We start from the raw sequence: 13,545 nt of genomic DNA on the forward strand, positions 1-13,545 counted from the left end.
CTCCTGCACCAGCAACACTAACATGTTAAGTGGATGGTCTAAACTCCTGCACCAACAACACTAACATGTTAAGTAGATGGTCTAAACTCCTGCACCAACAACACTAACATGTTAAGTAGATGGTCTAAACTCCTGCACCAGCAACACTAACATGTTAAGTAGATGGTCTAAACTCCTGCACCAGCAACACTAACATGTTAAGTAGATGGTCTAAGCTCCTGCACCAACAACACTAACATGTTAAGTAGATGGTCTAAGCTCCTGCACCAGCAACACTAACATGTTAAGTAGATGGTCTAAACTCCTGCACCAGCAACACTAACATGTTAAGTAGATGGTCTAAACTCCTGCACCAACAACACTAACATGTTAAGTAGATGGTCTAAACTCCTGCACCAACAACGCTAACATGTTAAGTAGATGGTCTAAACTCCTGCACCAACAACACTAACATGTTAAGTAGATGGTCTAAACTCCTGCACCAACAACACTAACATGTTAAGTAGATGGTCTAAGCTCCCGTACCAACAACGCTAACATGTTAAGTAGATGGTCTAAACTCCTGCACCAACAACACTAACATGTTAAGTAGATGGTCTAAACTCCTGTACCAACAACACTAACGTGTTAAGTAGATGGTCTAAGCTTCTGCACCAGCAACACTAACATGTTAAGTGGATGGTCTAAGCTCCTGCACCAGCAATGCTAACATGTTAAGTAGATGGTCTAAGCTCCTGCACCAGCAACGCTAACATGTTAAGCAGATGGTCTAAGCTCCTGCACCAGCAACACTAACACACTAACATGTTAAGTAGATGGTCTAAACTCCTGTACCAGCAACGCTAACATGTTAAGATAATGTGTACATCTGAAACTCAGCTGAAAACAGGGAGGGCCTACTCAGCTACAATCTGATCAACATGACCACCTAAAAGTAACACAACTAACTACATCATAGTCTTGCCAGTCAGATAAACTTTACCTAAACAAAACCAGACTATTTTATCAACAAATCCAATTCTAAGTTTATGATTAAAATTTTCATATTCAACCAGAACAAGGCAGACTTGAAGCACGTAAAATCACGTGTGCAAACATCTGGATTAAGGATATAAGATACACACCTATATACATACCCTTCATCTTGGCCTATTACTTTTTAGAAATACATTTACTCAGTACACACGCAAAGTTTAAAATATTTGTGCTACCATTATAGCTCAGCGGGTAAAAGTGCTTGCTGCCAGGCCTGGCAACTTGAGTTTGAGCTTCATAATCAACCTGTCAAAGGAGAGAGCCAACTCCCAAAAGCTGTCCTATGCCCTCCACACGTGTGCTGGGGCAAGAATGGAACCACAGACATACAAATAAATAAATAAATGTAATAAAAAATTAAAAGTATTCTTTACATATTAAAAGTAAATACAACATTGTTCAGTTATGTGAATTTAAAATCTGAGGACAATCATAAAGAATTAACTTACATTTTCAAATTTTTAATATATTTTCTGTTTTTATGTCATAGCATCGCTAGAATTTTTTGTTTATTTTTCTTTGATATTTATCTGTGTATGAAGTACATGTATTTTGGCAACTAATATAAAAGCTTCCTATTATGAAGAAAAAACTAAAGGTATTTAGCCTACTAGTAAAATATGTGCATTGAGATTATTAACAAAATACACAATTTTTGAGTTATAAGAAGCTTTTCATGCCAATAAAAGCAAGCAGTTTATAACAAACACAGAAAATCTTATTGAATGAAAAACTGCACAGGATTATAAAATAATGATGAATGAGTCATTTTCTTTCTTGTTATTGAGACTGGCTTGTGTGTATCCTTTCTCAAACATATATTTAAAGATACATTTTTGTACAATGCCAAACTTCTTTTAAGAAGACAAAAGGTAAAATTAAGACTGTTCCTTGAGTTATATGTCAACTGTACACTAAATGAGCTAATTTATCATTTCAGAGCTACTGAACTTAATTATGCATAGCCGCCTTGCACATCCCAGAAGCCTGTGTGACATGGGCAGCTTTCCTGACAACTCTGGTCCTGGATTTCCTTATCTCGAATATCTTTTTTTTTTTTTTTTAAATTCATCTATTTATTTTACATCCTGGCCGCAGCTTTCCCCCACCATCCTCCCCTCCACCCCCCCTCATCACCCCCCAATCCCCTCCTCTCCTGTCTCCATCCAGGAAACAGCAGGTCGCCTATGAATATCAATAAAACATGGCCTATCAAGTTACAGTAGACTTGAGCACCTCCCCATGTATTAAAGCTGGGCAAGGTGACCCAGTATGAGAAGTAGGGTCTCAGAAGCCAGTAAAAGAGTTGCAGACAGCTCCTGTTCCCACTTCAAACACCTTCTTAAAGTGGGTCTGGGAATTGGATGAGTTAACAGAAGAAAAGTACCCTTCAGTTAAAGTATAGGTTTAAATGCTTATGCTACACATATCTCTAACAAATTTTAATAATTTCTGGTAAATATACAGATAGAGTTCACTAACTGTTACACTCCAAAGTATAATCAAATAACCAATACATCCTCTTACTGAAAAATGTTCTACCTTGCTTCAGACCCTAGTAAGTATAAAAAAACCATTTGAGATGTAAGTATTATATACACATACATGGTACAGATAAATTCTTTATCTAACAATTTCATTTCTTACATCTATGATTTCTGCATATGCTGCCCAGGCTAGCCATAATACCCGACCCACCCTAATCACTCTGCCATATCCTCTTGAATACCGGGGTTAGTACTGTTATGATTTTTCTTATCACTGTTACCTACAAAGTAAACCACCTGTTTGCTATTTTAAGTTTCATGAAACTTGATACTAAATTCTGACAGTTTCTGTGCATAAATGATAACTTTATAATTCTATGCAGGAAAAGATAAAAGAGTAGAAAAGTAAAGCTATTAGGTATGAACGTTCCAAAATTTATGTACATTATATATCTGACTGGGAGATGTTATATTCTACATACAAGCAAAACTGTTCTAAATTATTTTTAAAAGCAATTCTGTAATACAAGAACATCTGCTCACTTCCTTTTAAAAGTTTCTACTTACAGAATGATTACCTTTTAACACATATTTTCATTTGAAAAATACATCATTTATTACAACTTGTGGTTATTTTAGGCAGATGTCTAGTAGGACTAAATGCTGTGTCCTACAAAATTGATATTGAAACCTAATTTCCCATTTTGTTGTACTGGGGGGAAGGGGCTAGGAAGTGATTAGGTGGTAAAGATAAAATTAGTGTCCCCATCGAAGAGTTGAGAGCTCCTATACAGCATGTCTTTCATGCCATGACACAGTAAGATCATCCCTGAACTGGAATCAATAGCTCTCACCACATACCAAGCCCACTGGAGCCTCCTTACTGGACTGTCTGCCTCCAGGACTTTAGAAAAAAACTGCTGCTTACAGGCTCTGGAATCCATGCTACTATGGCACAGCAGTTGAGCTGGAGTAAGACAGACACAACTGAGAGTAGCGTCTGCTGTGCTAACACAGGCTACGATTGTCAGAATGTAGTGGGTGGGTGGTCTCAGGTGAAGACTCAGGAGCTATAGGGTTCTGAACTATATGAAAGTGTCTCAAATTTTCAAATAATGAAAACAGGAAAACTTGGTACCACTCTACCCACATGGCATTATCTGCTTACGATACTTGATCAATACACTGATCAACTGTAATCATACATAAACAGAGCTTATTACATTTATACTGAATTAAGACTTTTCAATTATTAATACTGCTAAAACTATACTAAAATTAACCACTGTTAAAATTCTAGAAAAATAAAACTTTCAAAAATTAAATCTGGACATACCTCTAACATTAATTGTGTAAACTCTTCATTACTAAGGAATGTAGGTTTCCAGTCCTGTCGAATTTCACTAGCATCTGACTGTGCAGTGATTTCTGTAAACAGATTGACACATTAGCGGCATACTCTAACCACTGGGGGAGCACAAAACCTACAAGCTGTCTTCTCTTCCTACTCAATGATAACAACAGGCAGTATCTACTGCTCTACCTAACAGGAGGCCAGGGTTTGAAAATGTGCAATGTTATTTTCTAGAACTTGGTCTGGATAATTTAGTATCAATTTCTTTGGGATTTTAATTGGAGGGCAAAGGTATGGCTTTGATATGCTCTATGGTGGATAGGCCTAGGTCTGTTTCCAACTTGGCATAATTAGCAAATAAACAAGCAGATTACAACAAGATTATTCCAAACATTGTGAAGAATGTTTACCTCGTCTTCTCCTTGCCATTCAAATGGTACTATCTTGAGTAGAGATAAGGGATCAGCTCAGAGGAAAGGTGCCAATGGGGCCAGCCAGGCTGTTTTCAACAAAAAGGGCCTATTTTTGCCAGGTAAAAGCTTCCTCCTAATCTTAGGAGACTAAAGGAGGATTTGGGGCCAGAATTTCAGTGACATTGCTTGCAGAGTGACTTGCTCAGTGTCTTCTTAATGTTCCTAACGATAAGGAGCTTGCCAAAGCTCTGGCGTCTCTGGCATGGCACACACATTTACCACATTACGTCTTCATTTTGCTACAGCAAATAGATTTAGTTATACGAATATTATCATAAATAATGAAATCTGAACTATTTGCTGTTTAATCAATGTTTTCTTTTCTTTTTAAAACAAGGTCTTACTATGTATTTCAGGCTGGCTTCAAACTTACAACTCCTGCCTTAGCTTCCAAATGCTAGGATTATAGGCAAACACCACCACGCCTCAACGTTATCTTTCCATTTTAATACTACAACAATCACACAAATTAAAAACCAATGACAGGCTGTACTCTACCTTACTTTATAGTAAAAAGTATGGACTATATTGTTTTAATGTTTTGTTATCAGATATTTAAATATATCATATTTACATACCAAATTTGGCTGTTACAGATGACTATACTGAACTATGACAGGTAACTAAAAACTATAGCTACTAATTCTGTGAAATACAGTCATGCTCTTTAAATTGTTGTCAATTATATACACAGTTATATACACAAATTTAATAAGGTTTAGTTAATACAGGTCTATGTTAGATGAATAAATATTTTAAGATTTCCCCTGAAATTTACCACAAATTTTATTTTTGTGAGAATTATACATTCAATTTTGTGGGTAAAACCTAGTTAATGCCCAAATTAATGTTCTATTTTCAGGTGGTGGAAATGTATGCTTTTCACTTTATTTCATTCAACAATCATTTACTGAGCTCTACAATGTTTAAGGGACTGACTTCCGTGAGTGTGCCATGTGTACAAAGGGAGCTCTAATCAGCAAGGACACTATTTACAAAGAGGCTCAATGTAAGTGACTGAAACGTTTACAAAAGAATCAGAAGAGAATGTGGCATGTGTGATAGGATGCTAAGATAAATGAAAACATTCCCAAAGGATCTCATGTTTGAGCCCTGGGAACCTAATCAAATGGTATAAAAATGGAAATGCCAGTTTAGGAGAAACTGACCTGACAAAATGAAAATGAATCTATTTTAGAGAAACTGAGTTTGGAGACATGTTAAGTGCTATCTTTAAATTAACTAGAAATACAAGGATGAAAATTCTGCATCTAAAAACAAAGATTTATTAGTAGCTTAACACAGATGCACAGCAGCTGTAGTAACACAATGAGTTATCCACAGGAAAGAGGGGTGAGAAAATCAGATCACAAGGCTAAGCCTTGAGAAACATCCCATTGAGAGAGCAGAGACGGGAAGAGGAGGGAGGGCCAGACAGGAAGGGGAAGCAGAAGCAGAATGTGGATGCCATGGGAGAAGAGAGTCAGCAGCGGGCAGATCCAGATCACCAGGTCTAACTGAACAGAGAGTAAGGAAGAAGAAAACACTTCTGCTGTAGTGTTTGGGATGGCTGGGTAGTGTCAGGAACGAAAGCATTTCAGAGAGTAGTGCAACAAAGCACTCTAGCAATGGAGTGCAGAGGTGGTAAAGAAAACGGAACAGAGGTAGTAGTGAGCATCTGTCTCCCTAAGCAGTTCCGCAGTCTTACCTCTTCTGAAAAAGCAAATGTCCTTCTCTAGTTTTTACACAGTTTAATATCTCTACTACCTAACTACCAAACCCTTTAAAAGTGTTTTTTTTTTTCCCATGAGTGATTAGTCAAGATGATGTTCTTCTATCAATAAATATTTTTAGGTATCGTGTTTCTTTCCTAGACATACACTGGAATGACCTTTTAAAATGGCCCCAAACTTTGAGACACACCCACAGCCTCCCAATACACACATGCTCAGTTACAACCAAACCTCCTGCCTTCCCACTTTTGCACACAGTAGCTCCTTTGTGTAAAGCACTTTCACTTACTTAACCTAAGACTCAGTTTAAAAAAATTACCTATTTGTACACCTTGAAACATTCTTTCCTTTATGATTAAAAAAAAATTGTAAAATGTGTTTCCCGAGCTTATAGTTTACAAAAATTACTCATTTGTATTTTAATGTGTTTACACATTTGTGTCCCCTGGCTTGAGAGTCAAGAAAGTCATCCTAACTTCGTAAGGACCTAGAACACAGAAACCACTAAACAAATGCTTGTTGAATGAAAGAAAGAACATACTAGGAATCTTTTTTTTTTCTTATCTTAAACATCATATAAGTCATTATGTTCTAAGGGAGAGTCTGCTATAAAAACCATACTCATTTTACACAGTCAGTATTTTACCTTTATGTTTGCGTAGAAAGTCAATGCTCTTCTGCAGAACAGTGGACTTGTCCATCTTTCTAGCATTCCCAGGAAGCATAGATCCCAGCTCTTTAATGAGAACATTGAACTGATCTCTACGTTTCTTTTCAGATTTGTTTCTAGATACTCTATGAAAAAAGAAATTAAATATGTAGTTTTTAAACAATCAATTTAATTACACAAATAGTTTAATACAGTCTTCAATTTGGACATGACATAATATATTTCAGTTTACTTTCAAAACGTCAGGAAATAATTGAATTTATAAACTGTATTCTGATCATCTACACTTTTCTACTCTGCTAACACATCTGAACACATGCAGGCATTACACATTTATTCACTATTTTCTAGTTCATGGCTCACTACCTTTTTGCTTTGTCCTTGTCATCTTCTTCCACCAATCCATCAAAAATACTACTGTCATCTCTATAAGAGAAAGCAAAGGAAAAAGACTAAGAGAACTCAGTAAGCACCACCATCAAAGCGACAAGGGATCCACTCAGACTGACCCGCTTCCTAGGTGAAGAGATCATATAAATACAAGCTCAGGAAGCACAAACTGATTTTCTAGTAAAGTTTAATTACATTTAGTTACATTTTAAGTTTTTCACACATGAATTTTTATAAGCAGTTATACTCAGCTATATGTATGTATTAGGCTAAACAAGAATTTACCTAGTTTAAATATTCTATTTCAAAACTTTAATACCTACTAAAAACCTATCAAATGCCAGTATAAAATGACATCATCACTGTATTAAACTACCCACCTGGAATTATATTAACTACAATATCCTAACTTTAAAACCTTCTGAGATAGTCACTTTTAAAAACACCACTATTCATAAACATCCAATTACTAGCTATGAACTTAGTCTTTTTGACCCATTTACCAGATACTGAGCAGTACTCAGGTGTCAGGTTGTGTCCTGGATCTTACAGACTAGTAAACAGGACTAACAGCTGCTCTCTTCTAGTTTATCTTCTAGTAGAAAGAACACACATGAAAATGTGTAGCAGCAGGTCTTAGTTCTAAAGGAGCCATGGTGTGGTGGTCTGAAGGAGACTGACCCCCAAAGCTCATGGACTTGAATGCTTGGTCCTCAGTTGGTAGAACTGTTTGGTAGATTAGAAGGTGTGGCCTTTCTGAAGGACGTGTGTCCTAGGAGTGGGCTCTGAGGTTTCAAAAGCCCTGACTTTCCTAGTTAGCTCTCTCTCCCTCTCTTTCTCCCCTCTCCCACGGTTGTTAGGTCACCATGTCAGCTCCCAGGTCCTGCTCCAGTGAGATGCTGCCCACCCACTGGCATGTTCCCTGCTGTGACAGTCATGGTCTACCACATTCTGGAAACATGAGCCCCACATTAAACGCTCATAAGTCACTTTGGTCATGGTGTTGTCATGGCAACAGAAAACTAACTTAGCAACCCTGGGTGGTTGCTTTAGTCTGAGTGGTTAGGAAGGACTGGTAGAATTGGGAACATTGAGTGAGGATTTAAGTGACAAGATGGGCACAACTGGAGATCTGGGGCAAAAGTCTAACAAATTACACCAAGAGACTCTTAAAACTAAGGAGTGGTATCCAAGTTTCTGGTGGTTGATGAGCTTTTACATGAATCCACCAGTCACACCATTCAGCCAAACCCTGCTGTGGCTTATGAAGATCAATAGTCATTGAAGCATCTATTAGCCTCCTTTTGAGGTTAGTTGTGAGTTCTGTTTCATGGAGGCTCATGAATAGACTTGAAGGAGTCCATTTAAGCCTGGGAACTTATTTTAAAACTCCTAATGAATATACATTTTTCTGATGAGGGAGTCTATAAATGTTATAATATTCAGATGTAAGGAATCCATATTAATAATCACTACTTTATCTCTGTACAAACAGATGACATCTCAGATATCATAAAGTGTAGAAAAAGAATTGAACAACCACTCATCTGCAATCCTTTTAGATGACTGGCATGTCTTTTCAAGGAGGAGACTACACCTGTAATCCAAAGCTATGGTCATAGTGAAGGCAAATCTCTCTAACGACATTCCTTGTCCTTAAGTCTTATGCTCTGGTACAAGATATATCTTTGTTCTTTAGTTCAAAAAAGAAGAAAAGTTGCCTTCAGATATCAACAGCCACTCTGTACAACTCTATTTGCAAAACCCTTAAAAAACTGGAGTCATCATACAGTAAATTATAATGTAACCATAATTAAATAAGCTAGCTAATTCCTGATCTGTATCTATAAAACCTTGAAGATCTAAGCAATTCAATGAAATAATAAAAAAGATTCTGTTCACCAGCTCTAGATACTATTTGCCCTAAGATTAACCTTTATGTGCCAGGAGGGAGGGAGGGAGGCAGCAAAGGATGGAGAAAAGAAGGCACCAAATACAGTCTGAGAAGTGAATTTGAAGACCATCAAATGTTAGAGATGTTAAAGTGTGAAAACAACAATTGTAACAAAACAACCTGAAGAGTCTTAGAAACAAGGCTTGAGAGGTAGCTCGGTAGTAAAGCACTTGACTGTATACTAGTACACTGACATAAGCACTTGACTATATACTAGTATATGACATAAGCACTTGACTATATACTAGTATATGACATAAGCACTTGACTATATACTAGTATATGACATAAGCACTTGACTATATACTAGTATATGACATAAGCACTTGACTATATACTAGTATATGACATAAGCACTTGACTATATACTAGTATATGACATAAGCACTTGACTGTATACTAGTACACTGACATAAGCACTTGACTATATACTAGTATATGACATAAGCACTTGACTATATACTAGTATATGACATAAGCACTTGACTATATACTAGTATATGACATAAGCACTTGACTATATACTAGTATATGACATAAGCACTTGACTATATACTAGTATATGACATAAGCACTTGACTATATACTAGTACACTGACATAAGCACTTGACTATATACTAGTATATGACATAAGCACTTGACTATATACTAGTATATGACATAAGCACTTGACTGTATACTAGTATATGACATAAGCACTTGACTATATACTAGTATATGACATAAGCACTTGACTATATACTAGTATATGACATAAGCACTTGACTATACACTAGTATATGACATAAGCACTTGACTATATACTAGTACACTGACATAAGCACTTGACTATATACTAGTACACTGACATAAACACTTGACTAGTATACCAGTATACTGACATTCCCAGCCCCAAAAGAACAGGAAAAAAAAAAAAGCTTTACAGTCAAAGAAAGAAATAAATGAGCAAGTTTATCTTTTCCCCAAGACTCATCTATAAAGATTCAACTAATGAAATAACAATCGTAATCACAGTTATGTCTTATCAGCTCCAAGTGCTAAGATGCTTGCAGAGTTAGAGGCAGCACCAATAGACTGGATCCTACAGTCTAAATGGGGCCAGGTAATCATTCACAAACATTGTTTCTTTCAGAACAGTTGACTAAAACTCCCTAAATCAAGAATAAAAACTCATTTGTAACATAAGCCTTAAGCTATTCACTTTGACTTTTAAAACTACTAATGTACTTTATTATTTCTTTTTTGTTCTTTGTATAAATTGAATATAATGGCAGTTATGTTAAGCATAACACTTCTATGAAGTTGATATAGAGCATTATTCTAAGAGTGAATTTAAAAACATACCTGTCAACAATTGAGCTCATTTTACTACAGCTTACGGTAAACAACATAACACATTACGTTTTCGTCTTGTGGTAGACATTTGTACTTCTCCTTGGGAGAAAGAAAGAAAGAAAGAAATGGTTATTAGTTTTCTAAAGCACTTCTACAAACTAGTCTTGAGAATACTGTAGGTTACTGTGCAGATTTCAAAACGAAGCTGGTGCATTGTTTTCAAGCAAATTATCTTTGGGTAGGGAATATTTGAGGGTTTTTTCTTCTAAAAGGAATATGGAAAAATTCAAATTCATAATGTAGTTCTCTAAAGTAATAGAAAAGTCATTTTTAATACTCAGTATGTACCTTACATAACTATAAACTGACTGCAATAATACTATCTAATAGATATTTGCTGAGATTTTATTTTCTGGTAAACAGCATGGTAGGCCTTGTATCTATAAGGATGAGAGGCTCAGCTCTACAGGCAAAACTCTGTAATGAGCCAGGAGACAGGTATCTAAACAATTATAATAAAATACACAATGAAGGCTACATTATTCAGTGGCATCATCCTGACAGGAAGCAATCAAGTGTGTCTGTGAGAATTACAGAGCGAAGCCTGGGGCACCGAGGCCTGTCATGGGTCAAGATTTGCTACTGAAAACATGGTACAGAGGCAGGAAGCATCCTCATCACCTCAGAACCCACATGTCCAGGAGAATCTCACTGATAGGACTACTCAAGTCTGAGAACACAGAGGCCAAGGCTGAGACAGCAGAGTGACAGTTTGTGACTGCACAGGAATCAGGAGCTAGAACAACACTGGGTTTGAGACAATCAAGAGCTTCTTTTCTTCACAGGCATGTTCCAGTCTAGTTTTAACTACTGCATCTAAAGGGGCTGCAGGAAACTTGAGGGGAGGCAAGTCAAGCAGAGAAATAAGTACCATGAAGTGTTTTCTACTCTTTCTACGTTTCAGTAATTAAGACTTAAAATGCACTGCTTTCAAACTGAGTCACAGTCTAAAACTCCTTTAAAAAGTTTTATCTCAAGTCCTGAGTCAAATATTGATTAACAAATGACCTTATTTATAAACATCCTAAGTTTTGAGGTATAAGAAGTTTATATTGTTGTTTCCTTTATTTAGAGTTTAGAAAATATTATAAATTAACATGTAATTCTATCTAACCCAGAGACGTTTCAAGGTATTTGAACAGGAATGTCACTGTTTTCATATGGACCTTCCTAAGAGGAGGAGAGACTAGCCCTTGAGAAATGACATTGCACTCTCTTTGTGGTTTGACTAACAAAATGAGACTCAGGGGACCAAGAATTCTTACAAGATAATGACCAGAGGTAAGGAAAAAAAGAGGATGAATAGCACCACAGAACACTGTGACTCAAGTGTCTGGGTTAACATCAAAAGAGAGATCACACAGTTACAGACCACTCAAGTTTACTTAAGTCAACCTTCTAGAGCAAAAGAAAGGGGAATGGTAATGACGGATGCTGGTTCTATCACTAAAATAAAAAGTACAGTACAGTGGAAAAGGTACATAAAAAACTAAGGGGCCAAATCTCTGCCTCACGTGTCATTTAGTAAGCCATCAGCATGCTTAACTGTCAGAAAGGAGAACACAGACCAACACGGTATGGGGATAAGCCCACCAGGACGGACACTGCTGACTGTGTACAATAGGAAGGGATCAAATGGTTTACAAAACCCACCCACTATTAAGCTATTCTTTATTACCATCAACAGTAACTTTCAAAACATTTGCTCAGCTTATGACTACATTCATAGTCACACACTGAAGATTACAATCATTCACAGGATAGTTTACAATCTTTATTCTACTTTTCCAGCCAACTGATAGATACATTTCATTTACGAGAAAATAAAGGGAGTAAAATGGGTAGGACTAAATACCACCACAGCAAACCTTTTTGGAGAATGTCAAAGTAATAATAAAATAATGTGGTAATAAAGAAACACACAAAACACCCCAAAACCCAGGCTTTTAACAGCAAACTATAGTGAAACTTGCTCATCAGAAAGGTTCCATTTTAGACATACTATTTCCCTATACAAGCTCAAGAGAAATTCCAAGTATACAGTCTACTCATATAGAATAACATTTATTTATTTTTATAAAGTATTGACATTAATAGACCAGAATGATAGGCAATGCGTCTTTAAAGGGGTCAGTTGCAATTACTTAAATGCACAATTCATCAAAATGCAAAAGGATCCAGTTAAAGCTAGGAATTAAATGTCCCTTTCCATAAGCCCCTTGAACTCCAAGTCACAGATTTAGCAGGTGAGCAAGTATCCCATTACCGTTTCATGATGTCAGGGTACGGGTCACAAGTACTGGTGGGTGTATAAACACTACTTTAAAACCAGCTTTTAATGCAAGCTTACCAGGGGATGACAGGCAGTGTTAAACCAAAAAATTCTATCAACAACTTCAATGTGGTAAATACAGGAGCAACTCTACTTCAGCACACAGCAGTGCACAGAATTAGAGACAGCTCAGTGTCTGGCAGTTCATCTTTGGAATAGAATCCTTCACATAAAAAGGATTCTGTTTTAAAAATAAACTCTGCAGTGTATTATTAATGGCATTACACTACTGTCTTTCTGAATCCCATCTGCTGTCACCCACCACAGGCTTTCCATTCCAACTGCTGTCACTGATCAATATTAGCACAGTTTATTAATTAGTACTTATCTTTAGAGACCGATAAAATAAGAGCCCACTTCTCTTGACCCACCAACCTTCTTCAGCTACTGCCATTTGTTGTTGTTGTTCCTTTCCCCAGGAAAACAATTGTGATCTCAGTGTCCTTATTTCCATTCTTTTATTTTACAATCTAGTTTTCTTTCCACTTGTACACACATGTATGAAATTTATACAGTCAAGTGGTTTTAGGCAACTTACTATAAAATCAGTAGTTCTTTGTTCTCCGACCCCATTTCCCACTTTCTTTCAGGAATAAGCTCCACTATTGTGAACATCTTTTGTTACTTTTGATTCTTTCATTTTCAGATGGAGTGCCTGGACAGTCATAATTTACTCTGATTGTCCCAATGTATTTAAATTAGCCTCTTTGGCTCTCAAAAG

The 13,545-nt window shown here is 36.6% G+C and overlaps 1 protein-coding gene across 1 annotated transcript in view; it reads right to left on the reverse strand.

Annotated features, from left to right (window-relative positions):
• Clock (clock circadian regulator) overlaps positions 1 to 13,545 on the reverse strand; it is an 86,386-nt gene that overhangs the window by 43,348 nt on the left and 29,493 nt on the right. The window contains exons 4-7 of the mRNA XM_059276038.1: positions 10,442 to 10,531; positions 7,119 to 7,178; positions 6,729 to 6,877; positions 3,859 to 3,950 (exon numbers count right to left, since the gene is read on the reverse strand). Coding sequence (XP_059132021.1) covers positions 3,859 to 3,950; positions 6,729 to 6,877; positions 7,119 to 7,178; positions 10,442 to 10,488 — 348 coding nt within the window. The 5' untranslated portion in view covers positions 10,489 to 10,531. The remainder of the gene's footprint in view (positions 1 to 3,858; positions 3,951 to 6,728; positions 6,878 to 7,118; positions 7,179 to 10,441; positions 10,532 to 13,545) is intronic.

Source organism: Peromyscus eremicus, chromosome 10 (assembly GCF_949786415.1).
Source record: "Peromyscus eremicus chromosome 10, PerEre_H2_v1, whole genome shotgun sequence".
Classification (NCBI taxonomy): Eukaryota; Metazoa; Chordata; class Mammalia; order Rodentia; family Cricetidae; genus Peromyscus; species Peromyscus eremicus.